Source organism: Perca fluviatilis, chromosome 12 (assembly GCF_010015445.1).
Source record: "Perca fluviatilis chromosome 12, GENO_Pfluv_1.0, whole genome shotgun sequence".
Taxonomy (NCBI): domain Eukaryota; kingdom Metazoa; phylum Chordata; class Actinopteri; order Perciformes; family Percidae; genus Perca; species Perca fluviatilis.
In genome coordinates this window covers 29,936,642-29,962,433 of record NC_053123.1, presented here as the reverse complement: position 1 = coordinate 29,962,433, position 25,792 = coordinate 29,936,642, and the positions used below count along the sequence as shown (strand labels likewise).

The 25,792-nt window shown below is 42.4% G+C and overlaps 1 protein-coding gene across 3 annotated transcripts in view; it reads left to right on the top strand.

Moving 5' to 3' along the window:
- The window catches only part of satb2 (SATB homeobox 2), a 64,066-nt gene that overhangs the window by 1,887 nt on the left and 36,387 nt on the right, over positions 1 to 25,792 (top strand). For all 3 annotated transcript variants that reach the window (XM_039818529.1, XM_039818528.1, XM_039818530.1), the window contains exons 2-3: positions 12,130 to 12,345; positions 19,644 to 19,829. In XM_039818529.1, the coding sequence (XP_039674463.1) occupies positions 12,174 to 12,345; positions 19,644 to 19,829 (358 nt within the window). In that variant the 5' untranslated portion in view covers positions 12,130 to 12,173. The remainder of the gene's footprint in view (positions 1 to 12,129; positions 12,346 to 19,643; positions 19,830 to 25,792) is intronic.

Below are 25,792 nucleotides of genomic sequence, written 5' to 3'. Positions count from 1 at the left end.
GGTTAATTGTAATATCAGTTTGTGTTTTTATTGTCTTATAGGTCTCAAATATCTAACGTCCATCTACAATAATAATAGCTGTTATTTTTCAAAATAATAATAATTTCTATAATAATACGAACATTTTCTTGAAGTTTTCTGTACAAATTGAGTCACATTTATTGAATTAACCCCGCACGATCAATGTCACCTTCTTGGCACTGAAGTCAAATGTATTTCTTTTACTATTAGTAGCCTATTATTTATTAGGAACCATAAGATGTATTCGGTATTTTGAATACGCACAAGATGTACACACGTCGATAAAATCCCACATGAGTTATTCAAGAACTCAACCAGTTTATCAATATTGTGAGTTCAATATTTAAAGGGATCGTCGCTCGACACGTTCCGAATAATCTAGACCAAGACTCTATCACTGCAAGTTGTTTCTGTGTGTGGGTGTGTGTGCGCACGTTATTTTCAGAAAACAAATTTTCTAAATGCGTCACAACTTTACCTTGTGACTTTTTTTTCACTTTGAAAAAAAAAAATAATAATTGATGAGGCGTTACAGTGAAAGGTGTCAGCGATGTTACTGTTTAACACGTGCAGAGTTGTAGTGTTAACTTCAAACTGCATAATCACCGGTAAACGGGACAGATGATGAATAAAACATAGCTGGGGGAGCAGAGAGGTGTCTAACACGCTCCGGCGTTCTTTTTTTTTCCGAGGGCCTTTTAACCTCTGAGACACACACACACACACACAGACACATGGGACAGTAGGCTAAGACACGCCGCCTCGGAGCAAAGATACCGTCAGAGTGAGTGAAATAGTCAGAAAACATTCCGAAATATGAATATCATAACGCTCAGGTCTGATCGGGGGGACTGTGGAGAAAATGTAGGCCTCCGGTCTGCTCTGCGTTGTCCCAAGAAACTGGAGCCAAACTGCGGTTAAATGAGAACCAGTCCTGCTGCAGACCGTCACGTCAGGAGCAATACGTTGTCCTGCACTAAACATGGGGAAATCAAACCCACATCCACATCGCCGTGGACCCTTTTTAACAAAAACAAGTGTTCACTTGTAGCCAGTGGTGTAGTCTACGTGATACGCAGGTATACGCAGTGTAGCCACTAAGAAAGCTCCAGGATTTCCATAGACCCACTTCAAAATGCCCAATGACACGTAACAACATACTTTCCATCATATTTTTAATATATTTTGAATTGTCACCTGTGTTTTTCTTCTTTGCATAGGCTAAATAAAGGGATTTCCACCGCAAATTGGTGCATAAAAGTGGATCCGAATGCATGAAATGAAGTGGTTGGTGCTCAAAACTTCCCTGGGGGAGAAAGTTTTTAAAGTTTAGTTTTTTAGAGGACCAGTCAGGACTCTGTCCCGCACTAAACATGAAGAAATCAAACCCACATCCACATCGCATGAACCCTTAATTTTAAAAATTTTTTAACAATCAGTTGTGCACTTGTAGCCCTATTTACTTCCATGTTCTTTCTCCGAGCTCGGTCTGAAGCTGCTTTTTAGTTTTAGTGGACCTGACTCGTGAAACAAAGCACTTTTCTCAAAATCAACTGGCTTGTGCCTTTTGGACAAGGTAAATTGTGGAAGTCCAAACTTCTTCTTGTAATTGCTTGACATAGTTGTATTTCTTCTTTTTTTTATCAAATAGTTTTTTTTTTTTTCCATTTCGGAAAGTTTTCGTATCTTTCTGTGTTCTTATGATGGTGCTGCTGCCCTTTCTGCGTTGCTTTCGTCGCCCCTCGGTGATCTGTCCGGTATAAATAAAGGTTGAATGAATACACGTTCCAAAGCGTCACATACGGGTCAGACGGTTGGTTGGTGTAGCCTACAAGAAAGCATAGAAGTTCATTTTTTCTTCTTCTCATTTATTAAATCGACCGTATTCCGTTAGCCCATTTCTCACACTGACAGCAGTCTCAAACCCAAACCTCTCGTCCTCTCTGACCTTTAAAAAAAAACAAAAAAAACACAGCAGGCTGACTCATCTTTTCCAAAAACCTCCAATCCAAACTGCGTTTATGCTTACACTCTTTTTCTTTTTCAAATTAAACGCGTTGTGAAACGCCTGCTGCCGTTCACACACACACACACACACACACACACACACACACACACACACACACACACACACACACACACACACACACACACACACACACACACACATCTCTCTTATTCCTGAGGGGATTTCTAGTTTAATTTAGTTTATTGGTTTTACACATAATACAAATACTACGGATTGGTATACACATAATCAATATAAAATGGGATGGAGAGATGAAAAAAAAAAATAACTCAGAGGGGCTTAATCCGGGCACTCTCCAATGCATAGTCCAATTAAGAAAAGAAAAGAGAGAAAAACAATATCAATTTTCACCTGAGCAGGTAGCCTAAAGTGTGGATGGATGAATTTGGATAATCCGGATTCCTATTTAGAGCAGAAACGCAATTTACACGTATCAGTAATTAACAATATTAATATAATTAAAATAGGCCTGGTAGTGAATTGAAAACATACTGACAGCACGGTGCACTCCACGCCACTGTCAATCATCTTCTATTTCCCGCAGGCTACAATCACCAGCACTTTAGAAAAAAAACATCACTTTTTTTTTTTTTTAAACCAACCGCGAGGAAAAAACGGATTCGTTTCAGCTGCTGTGATGGGAGAGTGCATGTGTGCGCAGCCGCTGCAGGTTTTTCTGGCCTCCGCGTCTGCTTCAAGTTTGCGCGCACGTTTCCCAAAAAAAAAAAAAAAGTGTTTTGACGGGCCGCGCAGACTCTGTCAGGGCGTGAAAGAGTTCATGTGTATAAAGTTTGCGTATCCAAAATAATAGGGGACATCATCTTTCCTTTGGCTTTCACTGAGCTGCAGAAGCTTTAAGTGTGCGCGAGGCTTTGAGGCTACCCCCCCCCCACCCCTCATTCTGCCGCCAAGATGCGCACATTATTTATGGTTTGCAATTTCATGCATATAACGGGCTTTTTATTTTTTATTTTTTAGCTTCACTTTGCAGTTTTTGCAGCATGGCTGAACTATTCTTGTTTCGTTAGTCGTTCATTTTCTAAATTCTGAAAGATCAATGTCACTCCATAGTCTCATAATTGTGAATAACAGTTTCAATCAGACACAATTTAGACCAAGACATTCATAATTTCAGATTCAGATGACTTATTTTGTTCATTAGATTTGCATCAGATAGAAATTTCTCTTTGGCATTGGCATATCAGACAACACACACACAACGACAAACTTGAAACCCTCCATTTTTGATTCTTCAGTGACCCTGCTGCTCTTTTTTTCTCCCTGCTGCTCTGTGTGTGTGAACTCAGCTATCTGTTCACCCGAATATGGGTGTGTCTGCGCTATTAAACCGCAGATTAGATAGCGGAGAAGCTCTGTGGGCGCTAATGATGCTCCTCTCTGGCTGGCTGTGGGCGTCACTCACAGATCCCGATAATGTCTCACGTTCAGCCATGCCTGGTGCATATTTTATTCCATCTGCGGCTGGCTCGCTGTGACTCTGGATGATAAATTCATGTCTTTTTCCAAAAAAAAAAAAACTCAGGCAAGTGTGCGCTGAGACGTGATCTCTCTGTGTTTTGCCCACTCTGGTGAGGCTGGTGAGAGCTGTGGTGGATGGGTTTGGCATCTGTGTGTGTGTGTGTGTGTGTGTGTGTGTGTGTGTGTGTGTGTGTGTGTGTGTGCGCGTGTGTTACAGTAAAGTTTTCCCCTTTAAATATGTGACAATATAACAGGAACACCTCATGATGTAACGCAGTTCAAGCGTCACTTAAGTCCCTGGACTACAGCATGTTGTGGCACTATTATTTTGTCCCCCCCCCCCCTCCCTATCCCGTACACATACGTATACATGCACGTGTCTTATTCGTCCCTGCTGTGTGTGGCTGTATACTCTGAGTCAGTGTGTGGTCCCTGGAAGTGTTAAAGCAGAGAGTCTGTGTAGCGTGCTGGCTGTGGTTTGTGTGGCTTAGTGTCTGTGTGTGTGTGTGTCTGTGTGTGTATGTATAGATGAGTGTGTTTAAGCATGCATCCTCTAGCTGGAAGGGCGAGGCCATAAATGCTCGCTGTTAACTCTTCATCCCGTATTATCAAATGAGATGTTTACGAGGGAGCCAAGCATGTTTGCCAGAAGGCCTTCGTCTCGCCCCCTCACCCTGGTTATTTTCCTCTGCGACTCTGTGTGTGTGTGTGTGTGTGTGTGTGTGTGCGTGCGTGTGCGTGCGTGCGTTTGCCGTAAAGGTCTGTCTTCCCCTCACACCAACTCTCCCCACATCACAGCGTGACACATCAGATGGCCATAAACGGCAAATTCCACAGTAATGTAACCTTCCCTAACAGCAATCATTTCTCATAAACGGCCACATAAAAATAAAAATAAAACTTTTATGTTGTTCTCCATTTTGTTTTCAGGACTTCAAAAAAAAACAAAAAACAAATTCTGGTTACTTTTTGTGTGCTTCCTTCTTCTTCTTCTTCTTCTTCTGGGGTTGTTTTTCTGGAAAGCATTTTAACACATCCCAGCTTCATTACATCTGTCCCTCCCTGTGCATACATTCGGTTTTGACAGCAGGGCTTTTAATATCTCTCCCCTCCTCCTCTCCTCCTCCTCCTCCTCCCCCTCCTCCCTCCTCCTCCTCCTCCTCCTCCTCCTCCTCCTCCTCCTCCTCCTGCCTTCTTTTATCTGTGCTGCTGCAGAGCCAAGCATTAACCAATAGCTTGATAACCCTGCTATAAAAGTGGACGGCCTGTATCTGGGATATTTTCCTACATAGGTGACACCTCCTGTGGGTTCTTCCCCTGCTATCAGTGCTAATAATGCCCTGGCAGGTCACTCTCTCTCTCTCTCTCTCTCTCTCTCTCTCTCTCTCTCTCTCTCTCTGTCTGGTTTTGCATGTTAAAAGGCACAACCCTTCATTAGCAGACATAGTATCCTAACGGTCGAAGAGATACCGGAGAGGCAGTTAGAGAGCAGCTCTGCCGTGGGAGAGGTTAGTTGGGTTTCTTACTCACACTTTGAGATCCATTAGTTCCAGGACAGATTCAACGTGATGCTGCTGTTTTTCGGATGATTGCGTTCACTTTTCACCCACAATTATCCCTCTCATGCTTCTCTCTTGTTTTAAATCTCAGAGAGTAAGTGTGCGAGTTGCTGCTCTCTGTTTCCCGCACACTTATCACAATGGCATTACAGGGACGTAGTGTGTGTGTGTGTGTGTGTGTGTGTGTGTGTGTGTGTGTGTGGAGGCAGGTGGCAACATAAAAACTGCTTTCTGTGGAGCATTCATTTTACTCTACCTGTTGCTTCCCCTAAATCTTTACATTTTGTTCTAGAGCTGCAAAGATCAATCGATTAGTTGTCAACTATTAACTGGGAAAAAAAAGTACTAATTCTCTGATTCCAGCTTGTTAAATGTGAATATTGTTCTAGTTCCTTCTCTCCTCTGTGACAGTGAACTGAATATCTTTGAGTTGTGGATAAAACGAGACATGTCGAGGACGTCACCTCTGGCTTTGGGAAACACCGATCCACATTTAAAAATACATTTTATAGACCAAACGACTAATCGATGAATCGAGAAAATAATCGACAGTGAAACGAATCGTTCGCTGCCGCCCTATTCCGTACACACGTTGCTTCATCTGAGGACGAAAATTATTAAAAAAGTGTGGCAACACTTTACTTGAAGGTATCTACATAAGAGTGACATGACGCTGTCATGAACACATGAACCCTAACCCTAACGCTAACTTGTCATGACAAAAAAACAAATGAAACTTACTAAAAGAATCGTTATGTCATAAACGTTCATGACTTGTTTATAATGTTTATGACACGTTCATGACAGTGTCGTGTCACTCGTATGTAGATACCTTCAATTAAAGCATAACCAAAAGTGTTTTCCAAAAACTTTACAGGTGATGCAAAAGTAAAAGCACAATAGAGAGTGATGGAGATACAAATACATAAAAAAAATTTAAATAAATAACGCAGCTTTCATGGACCGTTCGAACCAGTCATTACACCATATGTCTTTGAAATGAATGGGACTAGCAATCAGTGTTTGTCAGCCGTCTGATTTGTAGAGTTTAGACTGGCTTTGAATTACACGTTAGCCTCCGTTTGTGTGTGTTTACGTCTTTGAGCTGGACATATTGTTTAGAGGTGTGTTTGTTGTCGTGTCCTATACTCTTCTATTTCTCTGGGCGGGTCTGCATTTTTGCTCCGCAATCTTGTCTTTGGCTCTCTGTGTGTATTTGTTATGTCTAGAACGCGTAATAATGTGGAATTTGATAGTGGCTTATCATCAAAAACACGAGGTCGTCCCAGCGTCAGACACAATGCGGGACAAACAGAACAGAGTGGGGCTTTTATTTCTTTATATCTGACCGTCTTTATAGTAGAAATATTTAAAGGGGAGACTGAGTTATGTTTTCATCAAAGAGACGACAAGCGACGAAGATATAGCAGCTCAGTTTGACTTTTATTGACGATTTCATCGACAGGTTCGAAAGGAAATATCTCTAATAATTCATTACATTGTTTCTCTGAGAGGTGTGACAGTTGACCAGAGAAGCAATAAATTGGGAAATGCATCATGACGGCTCTCCTTATCAAAAAGACATTACATGGTCTCCATAGCAAATATATAACAGCTCCTCTTATCACTTCTTTATTAACTGCTCCAGCTATCACACGCCTTATCAAACAATGCAACACAGATGGATTTAGGATGAAGAAGATAACCATCACAGTGTTTAAAGGCTGATATCAGGCCATTGATTTAACCCTCGTGTTGTCCTCATGTCAAATTTGACCCAAATCTTAAAAAGTTTCAATATCAGAAATTTGGGTTTTCTTTCAACCAAATTGTCAAAAAATTAATAAATACAGTGGATGGTTCCGTACAACGCTCCTCGCAGGTCAAATAAATGATCAGTTCACTACTTTCATTGAATTTGGGTGTTTTATTCAATTGTATAGCATCTAAAAAAAGAACTGATACAAGAACGTTGTAAAAAGTGACCAAAATATTGGAAAAAGTGCAGAAAAAAAGTCAACAAAAAAGTGACAAATACGTCTGGAAAGCTTCCAAAACATTGGGAAAAGTGACAAAAATGTAAAAAAAAAAAAAAAGAAGTGACAAAAACATTAGGAAAAGCTGCAAAAGTGTCAAAAAAGACGAAAAAGTGTCAAAAAAGAGGACCAAAAAAGTTTTTATTTCAAATGTTGACCCAGAAAACCCCCAGAAATTGCATGGTTGATGGGAGGGCAACACAAGGGTTCACGTGATGCACTGGGCAGCGTCACACAAAGAAAGACAGTGTTTAGAACAAACGGCTATTGGTCAACACGCCCGTAATAATTGCATAAAATAGATTAGCATTCATAAGTCTGTGGCTGGATGGTTCTGTGGTTAGTTCGAGTCATTGTTATATTTGGTTTTTAAGACTGTTTGCCTTTATTAGACAGGACAGCTTGAGATGTGAAACGGGAGAGAGAGGGAGAATGACGAGCAGCAAAGGGCCGCAGGTTGAACCCGAACCTGCGGCCGCTGCGGTAAGGACTGAGCCTTTGTACATGGGGCGCACACTCAACCAGGTGGGCTAAGGTGAAAAGAGAGAAGCTGGGATGTCAGCAGGGGCGGAGCCAGACGTTTTAAACATCCGGGGCTCAGCCCAGACCGTTTTCCCCCTATTTACGGCAGCTATTTGCACTATTTTTCAAGCCATTTGATAAAAATCTGTACATCATTTGGGAAAAAACATGAAAGTTGTCAAGGAAAAAAAAATCCTCCCGTTGAGCCTTCATCCTATTTTGTATCTGTTTGTTCTGTCTTCATCGTTCTGCAACGAGAACACAACAAATGTTGAGCATGACTCATTTTCAGTCCTGCCCTTTTAAATGAGGCAAAGAAATTGTCTGATGTGTCTAATTTTAAGTTGCGTAACGTAGGTAGGGTAGGAATTTGGCATAAACGGCATTACTAATCTTGAAACGCATAAGCAGAGTAGCAGAGACCATTTATTTGCCGGTCCAATCACAGAGACTGAAGGGAAATGACACAAAGTTAAAGTTATTTTAAAAACCTAAATGATTTGGAGCTTTTGAGAAAACATTTTGAGGCCGGAGCCCCAGAAGAAGAGCTTTTCTTTGCCACTGTCACACTAAATGCTTGCTCTTGGGGGAATTACTGGAATGGTTGGGTTTTTGTAAATCATAGAGTGTGGTCTAGACCTCCTCTATCTGTAAAGTGTCTCGAGATAACTCTTGTTATGATTTGATACCATAAATAAAATTGAACTGAATTGAATTAGAAGCCCTTGGACGTCAGAACATGTATACAGGTTGTCAATGAATCGATCTCTCCCACATATTTCTTTACTGCACATCCAGCGATGCAGCATCTGCATCTTAGCTCTCTGATCTGCACGACACAGTTTCACTCACACTCATTTATGTTACTCAAAAACTATATATTACACAATGCTTTACTGCTGGAATGAGACGCCAGTTGTGAGATATACTAAAACTCACATGCTGCCACACGCATACAAACTTTGAAAAAAAAATCTGCACGGCTTTCTATGTAACTAGCCGAGACGAGGGGCCTAGGGGACTAACCGTTAGCATGCTGGCACTAGCATGCTAGCTCGTTCTCAATGGCAAAACACTGCTACAACACACACAAATTCACCCTAATCTACAAAATACATTAATATGCGTTCCCCCAGCCTGCCTATGGTTCCCCAGTGGCTAGAAATGGTGATAGGTGTAAACCGAGCCCTGGGTATCCTGCTCTGTCTTTGAGAAAATGAAAGCTCAGATGGGCCGATCTGGAATCTTCTCCTTATGAGGTCATAAGGAGCAAGGTTACCTCCCCTTTCTCTGCTTTGCCCACCCAGAGAATTTGGCCCACCCATGAGAGAGAGACATCATGGCTTTCAAACGAGAAAAGTGGCAGTTGGTCAAGGCCACACCCTAACCCTCCACCTTGCCCCCCCTCTCTCCTCCTCAATAGCTACAGACACAGAAGGAAAACTCATTGTGGGACTGGCTCTAGTGGCTGAATTTCGGGAAAGAGACTTCAGATACAGTATTAGGGGACCACTAAGGTCTATATAAAAGAGACTTCAGATACAGTATTAGGGGACCACTGAGGTCTATATAAAAGAGACTTCAGATACAGTATTAGGGGACCACTAAGGTCTATATAAAAGAGACTTCAGATACAGTATTAGAGGAACACTAAGGTCTATATAAAAGAGACTTCAGATACAGTATTAGGGGACCACTAAGGCCTATATAAAAGAGACTTCAGATACAGTATTAGAGGACCACTAAGGCCTATATAAAAGAGACTTCAGATACAGTATTAGGGGACCACTAAGGTCTATATAAAAGAGACTTCAGATACAGTATTAGGGGACCACTAAGGCCTATATAAAAGAGACTTCAGATACAGTATTAGGGGACCACTAAGGTCTATATAAAAGAGACTTCAGATACAGTATTAGGGGACCACTAAGGTCTATATAAAAGAGACTTCAGATACAGTATTAGAGGACCACTAAGGTCTATATAAAAGAGACTTCAGATACAGTATTAGGGGACCACTAAGGTCTATATAAAAGAGACTTCAGATACAGTATTAGGGGACCACTAAGGTCTATATAAAAGAGACTTCAGATACAGTATTAGTGGACCACTAAGGTCTATATAAAAGAGACTTCAGATACAGTATTAGGGGACCACTAAGGTCTATATAAAAGAGACTTCAGATACAGTATTAGGGGACCACTAAGGTCTATATAAAAGCATCCAAAGAGCACCATGTCATGGGACCTCTAACTTCTGGGTGCCAACATGAGGAGTTATAGTTATTAACAAATACATGAATAAACACTTAAACAATACGCTTCATGTGGCCTCACGTGACCTGCTGATCATTCGACGTGACATTTGTCACTGTTGTCGCGGTGGGAGGACTTATCTGAGCGAGGGTTGACAAACGAAATACACATCGCGTTATCATTCGTTATCTCCTGGGTCAAATACCAAATGAATTGTAATTGAAGCAGGATGTGCTCAGAGATTAGATGCTGGGAAACTGTGATTGTGTGTGTGTGTGTGTGTGTGTGTGTGTGTGTGTCACAGTCTGTATGAGCACTAGGAAGGTATTTCTCTATTATGTTATTTCTTCAGTTTGAACTCTTTAACCATCAGCTTCATCAAAATCAGAAAAGGATTTATTGCCAAGGAATTACAAGGAATTTGTAAGTGTGTGTGTGTGGGTGTGTGTGTGTGTGTGTGTGCGTGGTTAGATGGCGAGATGTCGGCGAGGCCAGGTCTTGATAGGGATCAGTAGCGGGGAAGCTGCAGCAGGTTGGGGCCTGTCTGTGATAACGAGAGATTCTTTGGAGGATTTTCTTTTAAATAAGAAAAAATTAAACCATCTTAGTTTCGGCCCCCTCTAGTCCGTCACACTTTCACAAGGCAGGTCAAGTTCCACTTATCATCGTGCTGAAGAGCACACTGGATGGAAGCTGCAGCTGACAGCAGCCAGTGAATGCCTCTCAATGTTCTGTCATATTTACTTGTTCTTTTATGGGAGCTACAACATAGTTAGCGGTTAAACTCATTGCTTTCCACTCAGTGCAACCCTTTGAACTTGTTTTCTTCCTCTCTTTTTTCTTTTTTTTTTTTATCAAAACCACTTTTATTAAACTCTGCCTCTTAATTTGTTTGGCCTCTTTGCCTCCCACACTTTTTAATCACGCCAAAGCTAATGTTTTTAATTTATTATACATTTTCTTTTTAAGCTCTTAATACTTCTCAGATTGAGAGTTTTATTTTGTGTCTGTGGTGGGTGTTTTTTTTTATTTTTTTTTTAGCTATGGTGTTGTTGTGAAAGAAGAGTCGAAGGTAGAGGAAAGGCGAGAGGGGGAGAGAAAGAGGACGGAGACAAGAGAGCTCCACCACACAAAACATTGTCTTTTGTTCAGATTTACGACAGCCGGAGCGGCGAAAGCTGCCGAAATAGTACAAAGCGAGAGAGGGGAGGGTGCAGTTTCTAATCAAGCGCGGTGGAAAATGCCACACTCAAACAGCAACCACGGATTCTCCCTCTCATTTGTTCTGGTGGATAGCTGGCCAGTTTCCTCGCCGTACAGAAACCTTCTGTGTTTTTCCACTCCCAAATCTGCTCACTAACTTGATTTCCATACTTGCTCTCTTCACCATTTTTCTTTCCGCAGACACTTTTCTAATCTCTCTCTCTCTCTCTCTTGTCGCCGAGGGTCACACATGCTGGCAGATATTGTCCAGGGGCTCGTGTGTAAATAAAAGCAGTGCATTTGGCCTGAGCGAGCTGGCTGCTCTTTCACACGTTGGCGCGCGTCTGCCCTGTCTGGCCTGTCAGCGTTTCTAATGGCATCGCCCTCTATTAGACGTTTGGCTGACGCTCCCTTATCAGGGGACACCGCCCCTCTCATGAATGTGTCTGTGTACATGTACTCGTACATATTAAACACACAAGTGCTCCTACGCTGTCACCGCCTACTTTACACTCCCAACAAACACTGATAAAGGACTGTCTCTCTCTCTCTCTCTCTCTCTCTCTCTCTCCATTGTCTTCTTCTGTCTCTATTTGTCTCTGTTTCAAATCTTTCATTAAATCTGACACATTTGCCATTTCTTTTGCCACTCAAAGGATCCGTCTGGTGTTATTTTTTTTATTTTTCTTATTGTCAACAAATTCCATGAAAAGACCCAAACACAAGAAGACATACATCTTAAAAAAACAAATGGGTCTCAAATATAAAGGTATGTCCCAAAACAGCTGGTCACTGTAGTTTGTAGCAAACGTTACTCAACCAGGAGGAAATAGTGCTTTTGTTGGGGACTATTTTCACCTGCGTATTAATACACTTTTACAAATCATGGCTGGTTTCGGTCTTTTCATGGGATTTGTTGATAATACAAAAAATAACATAGAATAGCATCCACCTTAACAGTGGAATTCTATGGACTTTTAACAGTGCCTACCTCTCAAAAAAACATTTCCCTTGCACGTTTCCAGACTCGTTCTCTCTGGCTGGAGCTCCTCTGGGGATCTGGAGGAGGATGGAGCGAGGAGGGGAGAGTCCCATGACCCAGGACAGTCCTGAGCGGAGGGGGGGCAGCCCGGACCTCAGCGGCCTCCCACCGCCGGGGAAGAAGGGCCGGTTGGAGCTCAATGGGAGCCCCACTGGGCCACGCATACGTCACAACGGAGCCCCACTGAGACCCCTAGGAGGTGAGCAAACATGTTGATCAACATAAAAACGTTTATTTATTGTATGAAGAGATTCATTTTAAAGTCACACGCTCAATATCAGTGGGTTTCCATCCACGAAAATAACAGATGTGTGTGAAGTGATGAGGAGACTGTAACCTTCCACACATTAAAGTAACTATATGTAACTTTTTAATGTTTCATACAAGGGTCTTAAATGACCTGTAACAGCAAACGAGACTAAGGGCCCTATCTTGCACCCGGCGCAGCGTAAAGCCCGACGCAAGTGTCTTTGCTAGTTTAGCTATTAACCGACGCAGTTGTCAATTTCCCGTTCAACCCCCACTTCATTTAAATAGCAAATGCCCATGGGCGTGCTGGTCTTACAGGGAGGTGTGTTCAGGTGCATTCTGGGCGTATTGCTATCTTGAGGCAGCGGGAAGTGATCACGCCATTGACCAACATAAACCTGGTCTAAAGTCAATAGTGCAGCATTTCATTGTTATTTTAACAGCAAATTAGTAAAATGCTCCGAGGCTTATGCACAGCGCGCGCACTATGCTTGTTACACACACAGGGAGGTGCAGCAGCACACAAACATGCAAAAAATTACAAATAAAAATATTACGGTGCAAATCCGCCATGATAATAACAATGCGCCAAGGTATCAACGTGCCTGGCTTAAAGGGAATGGGAGATGACACTCTGATTGGTTTATTGCATGTTATGCCCAAAACACACCTATGAATTAATGAAGACACTAAGGACAACCCTTTAGAACCAGGCGCCCGGCGCACGGACCCTTTTTTCCGCCGTCAAACTAGCAAAAGTGGATTTGGACACGCCCTAAACGCACCTGCGCCAGGCGCTTCACACCATGGGCTTAGATCGTTAAAATAGGGCCCTAACTGTGAAAAGTACACTATTTTTATATAGTTTTTGGTAAGGCCTCTGCCCGGGTTTGATATTTCCCGCAAAGTCACAGAATAATTTGCGGCGGGTAGACGGCGCTACAGTCACACATTCTGACGGGTCACAGATTTCTTTGTAACACCAGAAAAACCTGTGTTAGCGTATCCAGCCTTTTGAGCCAGGTAAAAGGTAGCAGGAGATGTATTTAAACAGGCCTACTTGTATTTTAATGTTATATTAGAAGTTATCTGATGTAGTTATGGCTGATACTGGGGCAGGGCCATCACAGGAAAGAAGAACATTTTAAAAAGAACAACTAAAAGCTAAAAGGGAAAGTGAAAGACAAAAGGCGAGAAGCGAGTCACACTCGGTCGGGTTATCAACAGATGGAGACAATTCCAGATTGTTAATGATTCAAACCGACCCTGAATTGGCCCTCAGGTGTGTAATATTTCATTCATAAAATAACTTTAGATTGCGCGATGTGGTTGTACATGAGTAGCCGACAATAAATTACAACCCCTTCCATTTAGCGCGGCCATTTTATTCCTTTACCTCCGTGTTTGTGTTGGCCTATTATTTTCTTTACCGTCCGTGTGTTTCATGAAACGTGCTATATTAATCGTTGGTTGCTACAACAATCTCTTAAAGGTACTCTAAGCGATGTCCCGCGTTTTTTAGGCTACAACATTTTTTGTCACATACAGCAAACATCTCCTCACTATCCGCTAGCTGCCTGTCCCCTGAACACACTGTAAAAAAAGCAGCGCCTCTGTAGACAGCCCAGGCTCCACAAACGGCAACAAAAACAAAGTGGTCCAACCTGGACCACCAAACATAAGCAGTGTTCCAGCCAATGACTGACAAGAAGGATTTGGGGGTGGGGGTTGTGGGGTTAGTGCGCGGAAGGGAGGGGAAGGGGAAGGGGACGGGATGAGGAGGAGGGAGGGGCGAGCTAGCCTCCGTTTGTTAACGACAATACTTCGAACGTCAACAAGATAAGACGTCACCCAGCACCTTTAATGCTTTGGCTCGTGACCCAGTGACAGTGATACCCGGTTTAGCTCACGAGACATCCAAAGTAGGCTAAGTTACCGAATGCAACAATCTGTAACGTATTCTCTTATTGAAAATGAATGATTTTCTGTCTGAGCAAAGCATCCATCGCGACTATATGACCTCCCCGTAACACTAACTCTGTAATCTACAGTGGGCAATACAGCACTGTAAAGAAAAGACCTTTAAGTCAGCAGGTGTGGTAAAAACACTGCCGCTTTTGTCCAAAGCGGCCCCTAGAATCAACACCAACTGAAAGTTACATATAGCCACTTTAATACATGACACCATTGATGTATTATAAGAACTGGATACAGTGTTAGAGGCAGTGGCACATGGAGCCAAAAAAGTTCAACTTCTGCGTATAAAAGGACCCTGATGATCGGCGCTGTGCGGCCCGTAGAGCAGGCGGACTAGATGGCAACATCTGCTTTAGCACTCCACTAACTTCAATGGGAAATCAATGATTTAACCCTTGTGTTGTCTTAGGTTCAAATTTGACCCGTTTTCAAAACATCTATATCAGAAATATGGGTTTCTTTTTAACTTCCTAATTTTAATTACCTCAAAATTACATGGATGATTCCATATAACGCGCTTCGCAAGTACAACAAGTGATCGGATCTCTACGTTCACTGAATTTTGGGTGTTTTATTCTCGCGACTGAACGCTGACGTATACCAGTCTGTGATCATCCTTCCTTTAATATTATGCTATTATGCTTTTTTAACTCAATAAATAGGTATCATTTCCTGTAAATGAGGTTAATTGACCATGAATTCCAAAAAAACATGTGTAAAACTTGTAGAAATAAGTTAGTTATCTGTGAAGAAGCGTTGAACTTCAAAAGAAGCGCCAAAAACATTGAAAAAAACGTCAAAAGTTTTGAAAAAAAGAGACAAAAACGTCAGAAAAAGTGTTGGTGTTTTGACCCGGGAGGACCTGCGTGCATGGTCGAATGGAGGACAACACAAGGGTGAATCGTGCGGATCTTGTAGACTTTCCAAATGTTGTCAGACCGAATGGATCGAATTCCGCTAGTGAAACGAGATATTTCGTGGGGGTTGTAACGCTCCAAAAGAATGTATCCACTGATTTACAGATGTCTTTTTCACCATGTAAGTCTATGGGAAAAAGTCTTTTTGGGCCCCATGGCATCACATGACGGACAGGGAGGTAGTAATTCCACCGTATGGCTGCTATGTTAAATTGGCTTCAAAGCCCGGCGCATTTCCCGGGGGCCTGGTTTTCAAACCGAAACGGGGGCAGCAGTGTTTCCAAATGTTTCCACTTCAGGGGCTCGGAATGGCCATGTCGTGGGGAAGCAAGGTGTTAACGTAGCAATATATATTTGTTTTTTTAAATCAAAACATAGTTTAGAGGTAGCCTAACATTACTACATGAAACAAACCAATATTTCCATCACATTTTACTATCTCATTAACTAGCATTTTCTTTTTGTAGATGTTTTGGAAATCTGGTCAAAATGTGAGCTAAATTGAGATAAAAGCTCGATTTATGAAAAGTGAATTAGCGCCTACTCTCAAAATGTGGTTTATGACTAGAAAATAAAATATTCGAAGGAATCGAAGGAATTAACAATAGGGGCCATCATTTTTGTTTTCCTCCAAATTGAACACATAATTGGATTCTTGCCGAAATAAAGAGAGCTAGATGACGACATCTCAGAACAGCTGTCGCCATTTCACTCAGGTGTCAGAGGTTCTGGAGTACCAAACCCAAAGGCAGCGTTTGGCTCTGCCTCGCCATCCTGGCCGCGAGGCGAGCTTGGCTCGGCGCGCTGTGTTGTAGTGTGGCAGCGCTGCTGGGAGAACCCAGTTAATCTATAAGCCTGGGGGGAACTGTATAATACAGGCTTACCAAATAAAGGAGATTGCTCCATATAAACAAGATTTATACAACTCACTCTGGTTTATCGATCCCTGCATTCATTGTGAAAGTTGTTTCTTGTATACGTGCATGTGTGTGTGTGCACTTGTCCCTCTGTCTGGGTGTTCGTGCTGCCATATGTTTGAAGACGTGCCTCAGGTATTCCCTAAATGTAGAAAGAAATCATTTCTACACTGTTTCTACAGTCTGCATTGATGGAAAATTCAATTCAAGGATGCAATGGTTTTAGCTCTACATCGTCCGGCAATGTGCGTGAGTATTTCTGCAAATCTCTGGGATCTTTGCCGGATGAGGGAAGCTACATTTCTGTGGGTTTGAACAGTGCTTGGCTGCACAGTATGAGTTTGTAAAGATGGACTCGTTTGTGGCTTTGGAAAGAGTTAAAGGTTAACAAAGCAACGTGGAGCTCAGATTTGACCACAATAAGAAGAGAAAATGAGAGCACTGTGTTAAAGTGAGAGAATGACATTGCAAATGTTGAAAAGGAGGAGAGAGGACATTTCTTTAGTGAGAAAAGTGTGGAGGCATCGAGGGAGGGACAGAGAGAGAGAGAGAGAGGAAGGAGGAAGGGGTTTCCTGTGCTAAACGCAGGGTTGGCCTGTAATGATGACGGGTTGTCTTTGAAGACAGGAAACTCGACGTGTCTCCTCCAAACCACACTGCTGCCACGAGAAAAGGGCCACACACACACACACACACACACACACACACACACACACACACACACACACACACACACACACACACACACACACACATACACATACACACACAGCATATGTCCACAATCACAAAAACGTCTACGCTGTGACACTCACACCCAAGAAATGCTGCCAAAACACACACCCACTTACACTCCACCCACCCACACACACACACACACACACACACAAATATCTAATTTTAATATCCCCGTTCACTCATCCCCATACATATTAGAGGGATTAGAGGTTTGAGGCAACATCACATCATCCAAACCAGATCACACAGTCAGCGGGCGGAATCACAGGACACTGGATATAAGAGAAGACAGACTGGAGGGGTGGAGCCAGAGAGCGAGAGAGTGAGAGAGAGAGAGAGGAGTGCTGGTCGGAGGGAGCTGCTCTGTGTTGACAGTTATATTTCCCTGTTGGGGGAAATTCACTTACTTGAATTGGCACAGTGCTCCAGTGTGTAATTCACTCCATGAGAGCCTGGAGGACTGGGAGCGGAGTGATTAATGAGGAGGAAATAGAAATATAGGAATTGACTGATTAAAACAACGGGGTGGGATGGATCGGGGGGGGGGGGCTGATGCTGCATGCACCTCATGGACGAGCATGTGTGTGTGTGTGTGTGTGTGTGTTTGTGTGTGTGTGTGTTTGGTATTGTGTGGTATCCATGCGGTAAAACGCATTGCTGTGCCCTGTATTATTAGTGCTGGGACGCTGCCTAATGCTCTCACTCCATCATTTCTTCAGAGGGCTTTAATTAATTGCCAGTTGACAGGTGGCCCAAAACCAAAAGCCTTTTAGGAAAAAGGTTCATATTGGAGAGGAAGGATTGATATTAGCGCAGAGAGCCAAAAAGAACAAAGATGCTGGTCTTGATTTAGATCTTCATGTAGAGCAAAAGGGGATGCTAAAAAAAAATAATGCAAGTCAAGGTGTCTTGATATGAGATTGAGATGTAAAGCAGGGGACAGCCTCATGTACATTATTAGCTCCTCAGAGTGCATTATGATGCAAATACTGCAACAAGAAAATAATTCAATTATATTCAATTTCATTTATAGTGTCAAATCATAACAGAAGTAATCACTTTACAGATAGAGTAGGTCTAGACCACACTCTATAATATACAGAGACCCAACAATTCCCAACATACAGGCTGTTCTTATTCGCTGTTTGTACTTACACCTACGAAAAGTAATGCACTTTTAATTCATATACAGTCTCGCATTGCCAGACCTTCCTCCACAGCGCTGCGGAGGAGGGTCTGGCTAGTCCACACAGCATTCCGGGATGGGAGAAAAACGTGCTCTAGTTTATTCGCATTTCTTTAAACCAATCACAATCGTCATGGGCGGCGCTAAGCGCCGGAGGGAGCCACGGTGTCTCTGCAAAATAGCCTCTGGAAGGAACTTGTTTTGGTGGAACAAACAACGTTCAGAAGTAGTTTTAGTCGTGCAACAGAAAACTCAGATTGGACAGATAGTCTAGCTAGCTGTCTGGATTTACCCTGCAGAGATCTGAGGAGCAGTTAACCATAGTCCTCACAAATCCACCGGAGGTTAGAACGCCAACACAAAGAAAGAGGAAGGGGACGGACATCCGGGCCGGAAAAAAAGAGACATTCGGCGGAATTTCCGGCGGCACAGGCGCAATCCCAGAAGTGGAACGTCGTAGATATAGACTAATTCATGTATAAACCACATAATCATGAGGAAAGTCTGCGTAGGGAGGACGTCAGGGTGGATGGATGGGTCAAACAAACACAGAACTTTCCCCCAGGAGACTGCTGTTTGTGTCTTTTGCTTATTTGAACCCAAACCTTGATATTTTAATAAACCTAACCTAGTAGGAGTTTTGTTCTCTAAACAGGTGCTGCACTGAAGAGGCACTGATCGCTCGCGTTGCTGGACATTGGTAGTATAGTCCACGAAATTGTGCATAACCTTTCGTAAAATATCATGAAAACTGTTTGTAGGCATCTTTGTTTCAGTTAATAGCCAATATAATCGTTAAAAATTTTTTACCTTCCACATGTGCTGCTGTGAAGTGGTTCGAAGAATTACGCAGACTTTGAAAGTATGTCAAGGTCTGTGTGTGTGTGTGTGTGTGTGTGTTGGCTTGCTTCATGCAAACTTTTCTGGAGAATCTGGTTTGGTTTTCACCTGGCCTGAATTTGCATAATTGAGGAACACTCACAGCGTCATGCAAATTCATATACATCTGTATTAACAATTCTTAACTGCATTAACACAAATATTTAGCACAGCTTTTGCTTCAAATTATTGTTAAATTGCCATTTTAAGCTGTTATTAATACTCTAATGAAAGTAGCAGTTGTTGTCAGTGTAAGTCTTTTGTATATTTGTATATGTTTTGCATATCTGTCAGAGCAGCCATTATTATGACCGCCTATCTAATAGGCCGTTAGATTAAATTACTGAAAATGTCCAGTGGACAGTTAACAGCACTGTTGCAGTTGATTTAGGAATGCATATCATTTGTTTTACATCCCAGGTTGATAGTAGCGTATTGAGAACTTCAGGTGTTGCAACACTCGACAGTGTGAAACAAAAATCATGACGTGGTTACAAGCTTGACCCACATTAAATGCGATCCACATGTCTGCTGTCTATGAGGGATACACTGTGTTCTGATCACAGACAATAAAAGCCAGACATTAAAACCAATCTCCTTCTTGTTGTCTTTTCCTTTTCGTCCTCGTCCACAGGTCTGATGATTCCAGTCTTCTGTGTGGTGGAGCAGTCAGACGGAGGGATTCAGACAGACGGATGTGAGGGAAGAGAGGAGCATGCAGAGTTTGTGCTGGTCAGGAAGGATATTCTCTTCTCTCAGCTGGTGGAGACGGCTCTGCTGGCCCTTGGGTACTCCCACAGCTCGGCGGCACAAGCCCACGGTCAGTCAGAGAGACACTTCTTATTCGCTGTTTGTACTTACACCTACGAAAAGTAATGCGCTTTTAATTCATATATAGTCTTGCATTGCCAGACCTTCCTCCACAGAGCTGCGGAGGAAGGTCTGGCTAGTCCACACAGTGTTCCGGGATGGGAGAAAAACGTGCTCCGGTTTATTGGCATTTCTTTAAACCAATCACAATTGTCTTGGGCGGCGCTAAGCGCCGGACTCAATGACGTTGACTCTGCAAAATAGCCTCGGGAAGGGACATGTTTTGGTGGAACATGTGGACGTTCAAAAGTTGTTTCAGTCGTGCGAGAGAAAACTCAGATTGGACAGATAGTCTAGCTAGCTGTCTGGATTTACCCTGCAGAGATCTGAGGAGCAGTTAATCAAGATTTCCGAGCGTCTGACAGGGACAGACATCACGTTTTGAGAGTTTACATGGACTGAATTCATGAGTATGATGGAGGTTTTGAACCCACAATAACAGCTGTGTCCCTAAATTCTAGCGAGCTACAGGGCATGCTTGGCTCACGATGTACAAAGATGCATTGACCTCCGGATTGTGCATCCAAACCTTTCTTTATGCTGATCTATACTTGCATCCTTGAAGGAGTAGTTAGGAATATACATGTTGGGAAAACAGCTTATTTGCTTTCTTGCTGAGAGTTAGATTTTTCCAAATAAAGCTACAGCCAGAAGCCACTTAGCTTATCATAAAGTCTGGAAACAGGGGGAAACATCTAGCCTGGCTCTGTAATAAAATCTGCCTACAAGTTCATCTAAAGTTCACTAATTAACACGATATGTCTCCTTGGTGTAATACTTCAGAAAGTCACTGATGATCCCTGCTGGTCGTTTAAAACAGATATGTTGATTAGTGATCTTCAGAGGGCCAGGTAGGCAGATTTTGTTACGTTCAGACAGAGCCAGGCTAGATGTTTCCCTCTGTTTTCAGTAGTTATGCCAAGCTAAGCTAGCCAGCTACATATTTATCGTACAGACATGAGAGTGGTGTTGATATTCTGATTTAACTTTTCCCAAAATGTCAAACTTTGAATCTATCCTTGCGCACTATTAACTTGCAGGACTGATTACCTCTTCACTGTGTCTTTTCTTGGTCATTAATAAAACGCTGTAACATGTAGAATAAAACCAACTTATAAAAGCAGATGAAAGACTTCGTCTGGTAGGTATTTGCTCAGAAGTTATGTGTTTTGAGTGGTGGCAAATTGAAATTAATAAGAAAGAAAACAGAAGAACTCGTAGCTAGCTGGAGAAGCAATGGCAGTAGAGATGGCATCAAACTTCAAACAGAAAATCCAATAAATTGAACAGATTACTAACTTTAAAGTGGTTTGGCTTGGCAGAGAAATACATTAAAACAGTAAAATATCCGAGGTCTTTTGTTAGTATGAAGATGGTTTTAATCTAAGGCATTATTAACAGTCATGATTTTCCAACCTCCAAGTGTCTCTCTCTGTGTAAACTATGGTGCTACTGACTCAGAATTAAATAACGGGCAGCTTAGGGGTCAAGACGAGAATGATCCCTTGAGAGGAGACGCTCCCTCTAATCAGCGTCCTGAGAAGGAAACTGAATGTGAGGTTGTCTATTTAGAGCAGACATTGTACTGTTACACTGGCAATAAGCACAAGAATGTTTTAAAAACACAACTAAGACACAGACAGAGCCTGTAAAACTCATTAAAGACACAACAAAGAGCTGGACGGGAATGTCTCCGCAAGACAAAAATACATTGTGCGTTTGTGTGTGTGTGTGTGTGTGTGTGTGTGTGTAACGCGTACAGTATGTGTGAGAATGTTTATGAAGCAGAGGAAAAGAAAAACTCTGTAATTTACTGCTGCACACATGGTAGTCATCTGCAACAGGACAGTGTCATTTACTGCTGTCTTTTCTCAAGTATGCAGAAAATGCCATCTGGGGAAGTTGCCTCACATCGATATAAAATGGTAACAACAGAGCGACAGTAAGCAACAAGGCTATTGCAATAGACTGCAAATGGTGGGAGATCCCCATCTGTTTGACATCGCGTTCCAGAGAGGGAGAGAGAGAGAGTGTGTCTGTGTGTGTGTGCGTCATCTCCACCAGGTCTCGTTTGAATCAAGTCTGCATACCCATGAGTGTGCAGACATGTAGGAGATTGTGTGTGTTTGTGTGTGTGTGTGTATGTGTGTGTGTGTGTGTGTGTGTGTGTGTTCTCCCCGTCTCATAAACACACTGCTGCAGGTAATCCCTTTACTGCCTCAAGGCCAGCAGCTCTTATCAGACCGGCAGCCCACCTGACACCGACCGTGTACTCTCGACCTTAGTTAGGTACTATAAAGCTGGATCAAGATATCCTGAATTTAAACCTGAAATCTGACTCCAGTTACTCAGATTAATTACATCTACTTCAAGGCAGGGTTGGTAACTATTCCCAATATACACTTTTTGTTATATGTTGTTTGAAATGGTTTTTACACCCCAAATTAATTTACCTAATCGACGACACAAATGCAACAGCTTTAAAGCGTAACTTAAAGGTCCCATATTATGCTCATTTTCAGGTTCATACTTGTATTTTGGGTTTCTTCTAGAATATGTTTACATGCTTTAATGTTCAAAAAAGACATTATTTTCCTCATGCGGTCTGTCGGAATATTCCTGTATTCACCCTCTGTCTGAAACGCTCCGTTTCACCGCTTGTTACTTAGAGCCCCCCTCCTGAAAAAGCCCAGTCTGCTTTGATTGGTCAGCGTTTATGGGTCCTCCGCATCTACGCTCTCGGCGTCTCTGCACCGTCATTGCAGCCGGGGAATGACTGTAACGGCACTGGAGCAGCACTAATAGCACACTATACCTATACATAGTATAGTTATGACATCACAACCGTACAGAAATGCTGACGGCTCGTTTAAAGGCACAGTTTCTGAATACGGACTGTGTGCTTTTCTCTGTGGATTTAGCGTTTTGATACTCTTACAGTATTTATACAGCACCTCGACCTGCTTCATAATAGAAAAAGACATGGAAATCTCAATTTTTACAATAAGGGACCTTTAAGACAAGGCTGAAAAGCAGTGTTTCGCTGCCTTTTTTGGTTAAAAGATTCAAGCCTGTGACACCTCTAACCACATCCAACTGTGAAATCACCCTGGAGTCCACCTGCACACCACTGCGGTGGGCTGAGACGGCTAACTGCTGGAAGTCTGTAGAAATCTTCATGGAGTGTTCAGTTACTCTTTACAGAGGTCACCTGTGCTTTATCTCTGAATGCAAATTATGCCAAATGTGTTACTATTACTGGTCCTTCCAGTGTAACCATATACGTATATACATACACACTGTATATATTGCAGATCTTTTTTCTTGTTTCTTTTTGGCTGTAAAATTCAGAACTGCAATTGACAGCCTGTTAAAGCGAGTTAGAAAAATAAACAACACGCAGATGCACATTATCCTGCAGCGATGGCTGAAAGCAGCCCACTAAATTGCACGCCGAGTGTTTGCTACGGTTTGCAGATGAATGCCATTAGTAGCACTTTTAGCCTCAATGTTTTCGCCAAGTATCAGGGGGAGGTTTTCTCTCTCTCTCTCTCCGTCTCTCTCTGTCCCTGTCTGTCTCATCAGTGTGTGTGGAAAACAGTGAGCCACACTGGTCCTCCTTTCACATCAATGCACGCCCCTCTAACAGCACCACACCAGGGGCTTCAAAGGCAAGACTAGACGGGACATCACAACTCAACAAACAATACTCTGAGAAATGACTTGAGCACTGTTTACTTCCAGTGTGTTTGTGTGCCAGTGTGTGTGTGTGTGTGTGTCTTGTAAACTCAATTTAACCCTTGTAAGGTTGCATTTGCTCACACTAAAGTTCACGTACACTCGGCGTGGAATACCGTGTAGTCATGCAGTATCACGGACAAAACACGCACACACTTCCCCCGCGCTTCTCTCAAATGAATACTTTTTGTTTTTTAAAACAAGCGTTTATGTTAAATGAATAATTTCTGGCTTAAATTATACATTTTTTCCCTTGCGGTCCATGACCAAAATTACACAGAGTCCCAGCTATTTTCTCCCAGTTTGAATTGTGTCCTGCATTCTTGTGTCTCAGCGGTGTATTTAAAGTCCCCGCCGAGGACCACGGCCTTTCTTTAATTAGCTTAGCCCAGTAATTAACTGGGAGATATTGTTTATTTCAATTATAAGGGTCTGAAGGCTTTTATAGAATGGATGGGAGCAGACCTGTACTTTAAGGCTTTAGCCAAAGAACAGTTAACAGTGGTCAGTGAGAGCGAGAGCATTGTTGCAGTGCCACGTCTAACAGGCCACAAAGGGTCACTGCTGCAGACCTCGTCAGCAATTCACTGGACATCTGAGTCTTAAATCCTGGTTCTAGCAGGGTTCCTTTACTTTAGAGCTGCGAAGATGAATCGATTAAGCGATTAGTTGTCAACCATAACATTAATCGGCAACTATTTTGATTATCAAATAATTAGTTTGAGTCATTTTTGTGCGGAAAAAAGTAAAAATTTCCTATGAAAAAAAGCAAAAACTACTTTCCACAAAATAGCAATGTCGCACCACTTGTCCATGACTATGCTTTCTTCTGCGCATACAGTTTCTCGGGTGTAGTTCGGTAGAAAGAACAATGCAGCCTGATAATTAGCACTACAGGTAAGAGAAAAATTATGTATTTCTGATTTTGGGGTGAAGTGTACCTTTAATAACGAGCAGTATTCCCCAAGACAAGTCAGCTGAACTTTGTGTGTAAAATCAGTGGACTGCCCGACTGCTCCTTTAAAACACAACCAAGTCAATTGTATTTGGAAGAGAAAATATTATTTTATCACCCAAACTAACTATCCATTGTACTCAGCCATCACAGACTTGGTACAACATTGATGCACTTGTCATATTTGTGCACACGATTTACATGTGAAATGAGGGATTAACGCCAACCACAGGGGGCTGTTCCCTTTTCGGTTTTTACCTCAGGGTTTTTCGATCATCTGTTAGTAGCATCAGACTTTGTTGTAGTGATGTCTCCATTGTTCCCAGATCCCAGCAATAGGCCACGAGTTCCCTGTTGTAAAACAAACGTATAAACTTTACAAAGTCATTTGACAAAAATTATTCTACTAACATAATTCATCAAGTCTGAACTTGGAAATGTTAAGAAGAAGTTAAGAAATGGATTTTGCTCTGCCGCTTTAATCCACCAGGCAAATGGTCTTCTACAAAATGACAGAGTGAGCTAAAAAGACAAAGCTGAAGATAAAAACAACTCAAAGTGTTCTTCTTTATGGCTTATTCCCGCTCAATGTAATAATAATTATAATTGACCATTAATAAAGACAAATCCTGCATAAGGTATGCCTTACTAGAAAGTTGCAGACTTGTTTTTAAGTATGTTGCATTAAAACTCCTAATAAGCCTGAAACACTGTAGTACCCTCAGCGGAGGGTTTCGACCTTGTGTGCACATTGTCTTTTCTTTTTTACAGATGAGCATTTCAGAAGCGTTTCAGCGAAGAGGAGCACTCCCTAAAATAACAGCATGACAGACTTTCATCAAGAGGAGTTCCTCAGGGTGCAGTGATGGGTGATAGGCTTGAGTCAGGCGTATGGGGTTTCCCTCAGTGTGGGCCAGGGGCGGGAGCTGGAACCAGTATGGAAGAAGCCTCGCATGCGTGTGCAGGCTGCTGCGGCCATTACGACTTATTCCAGCACGGGACAATGGGATTGCTGTGTGTACACGTGTATTTGTGTGTGTGTGTGTGTGTGTGTGTGTGTGTGTATTTGTGTGTGTGTGTGCGTGCGCATACGCAGGCCTCCTGCAGGCATGTGCGAGTGTTGACGAGAGGAGTCAGAGACATCAGTGTGTGTTTGTGTATGGATTCGCGTTTGTGCGGATGGGCACACTCAGACATGAGCCAAGCCACCAGCCGGCCAC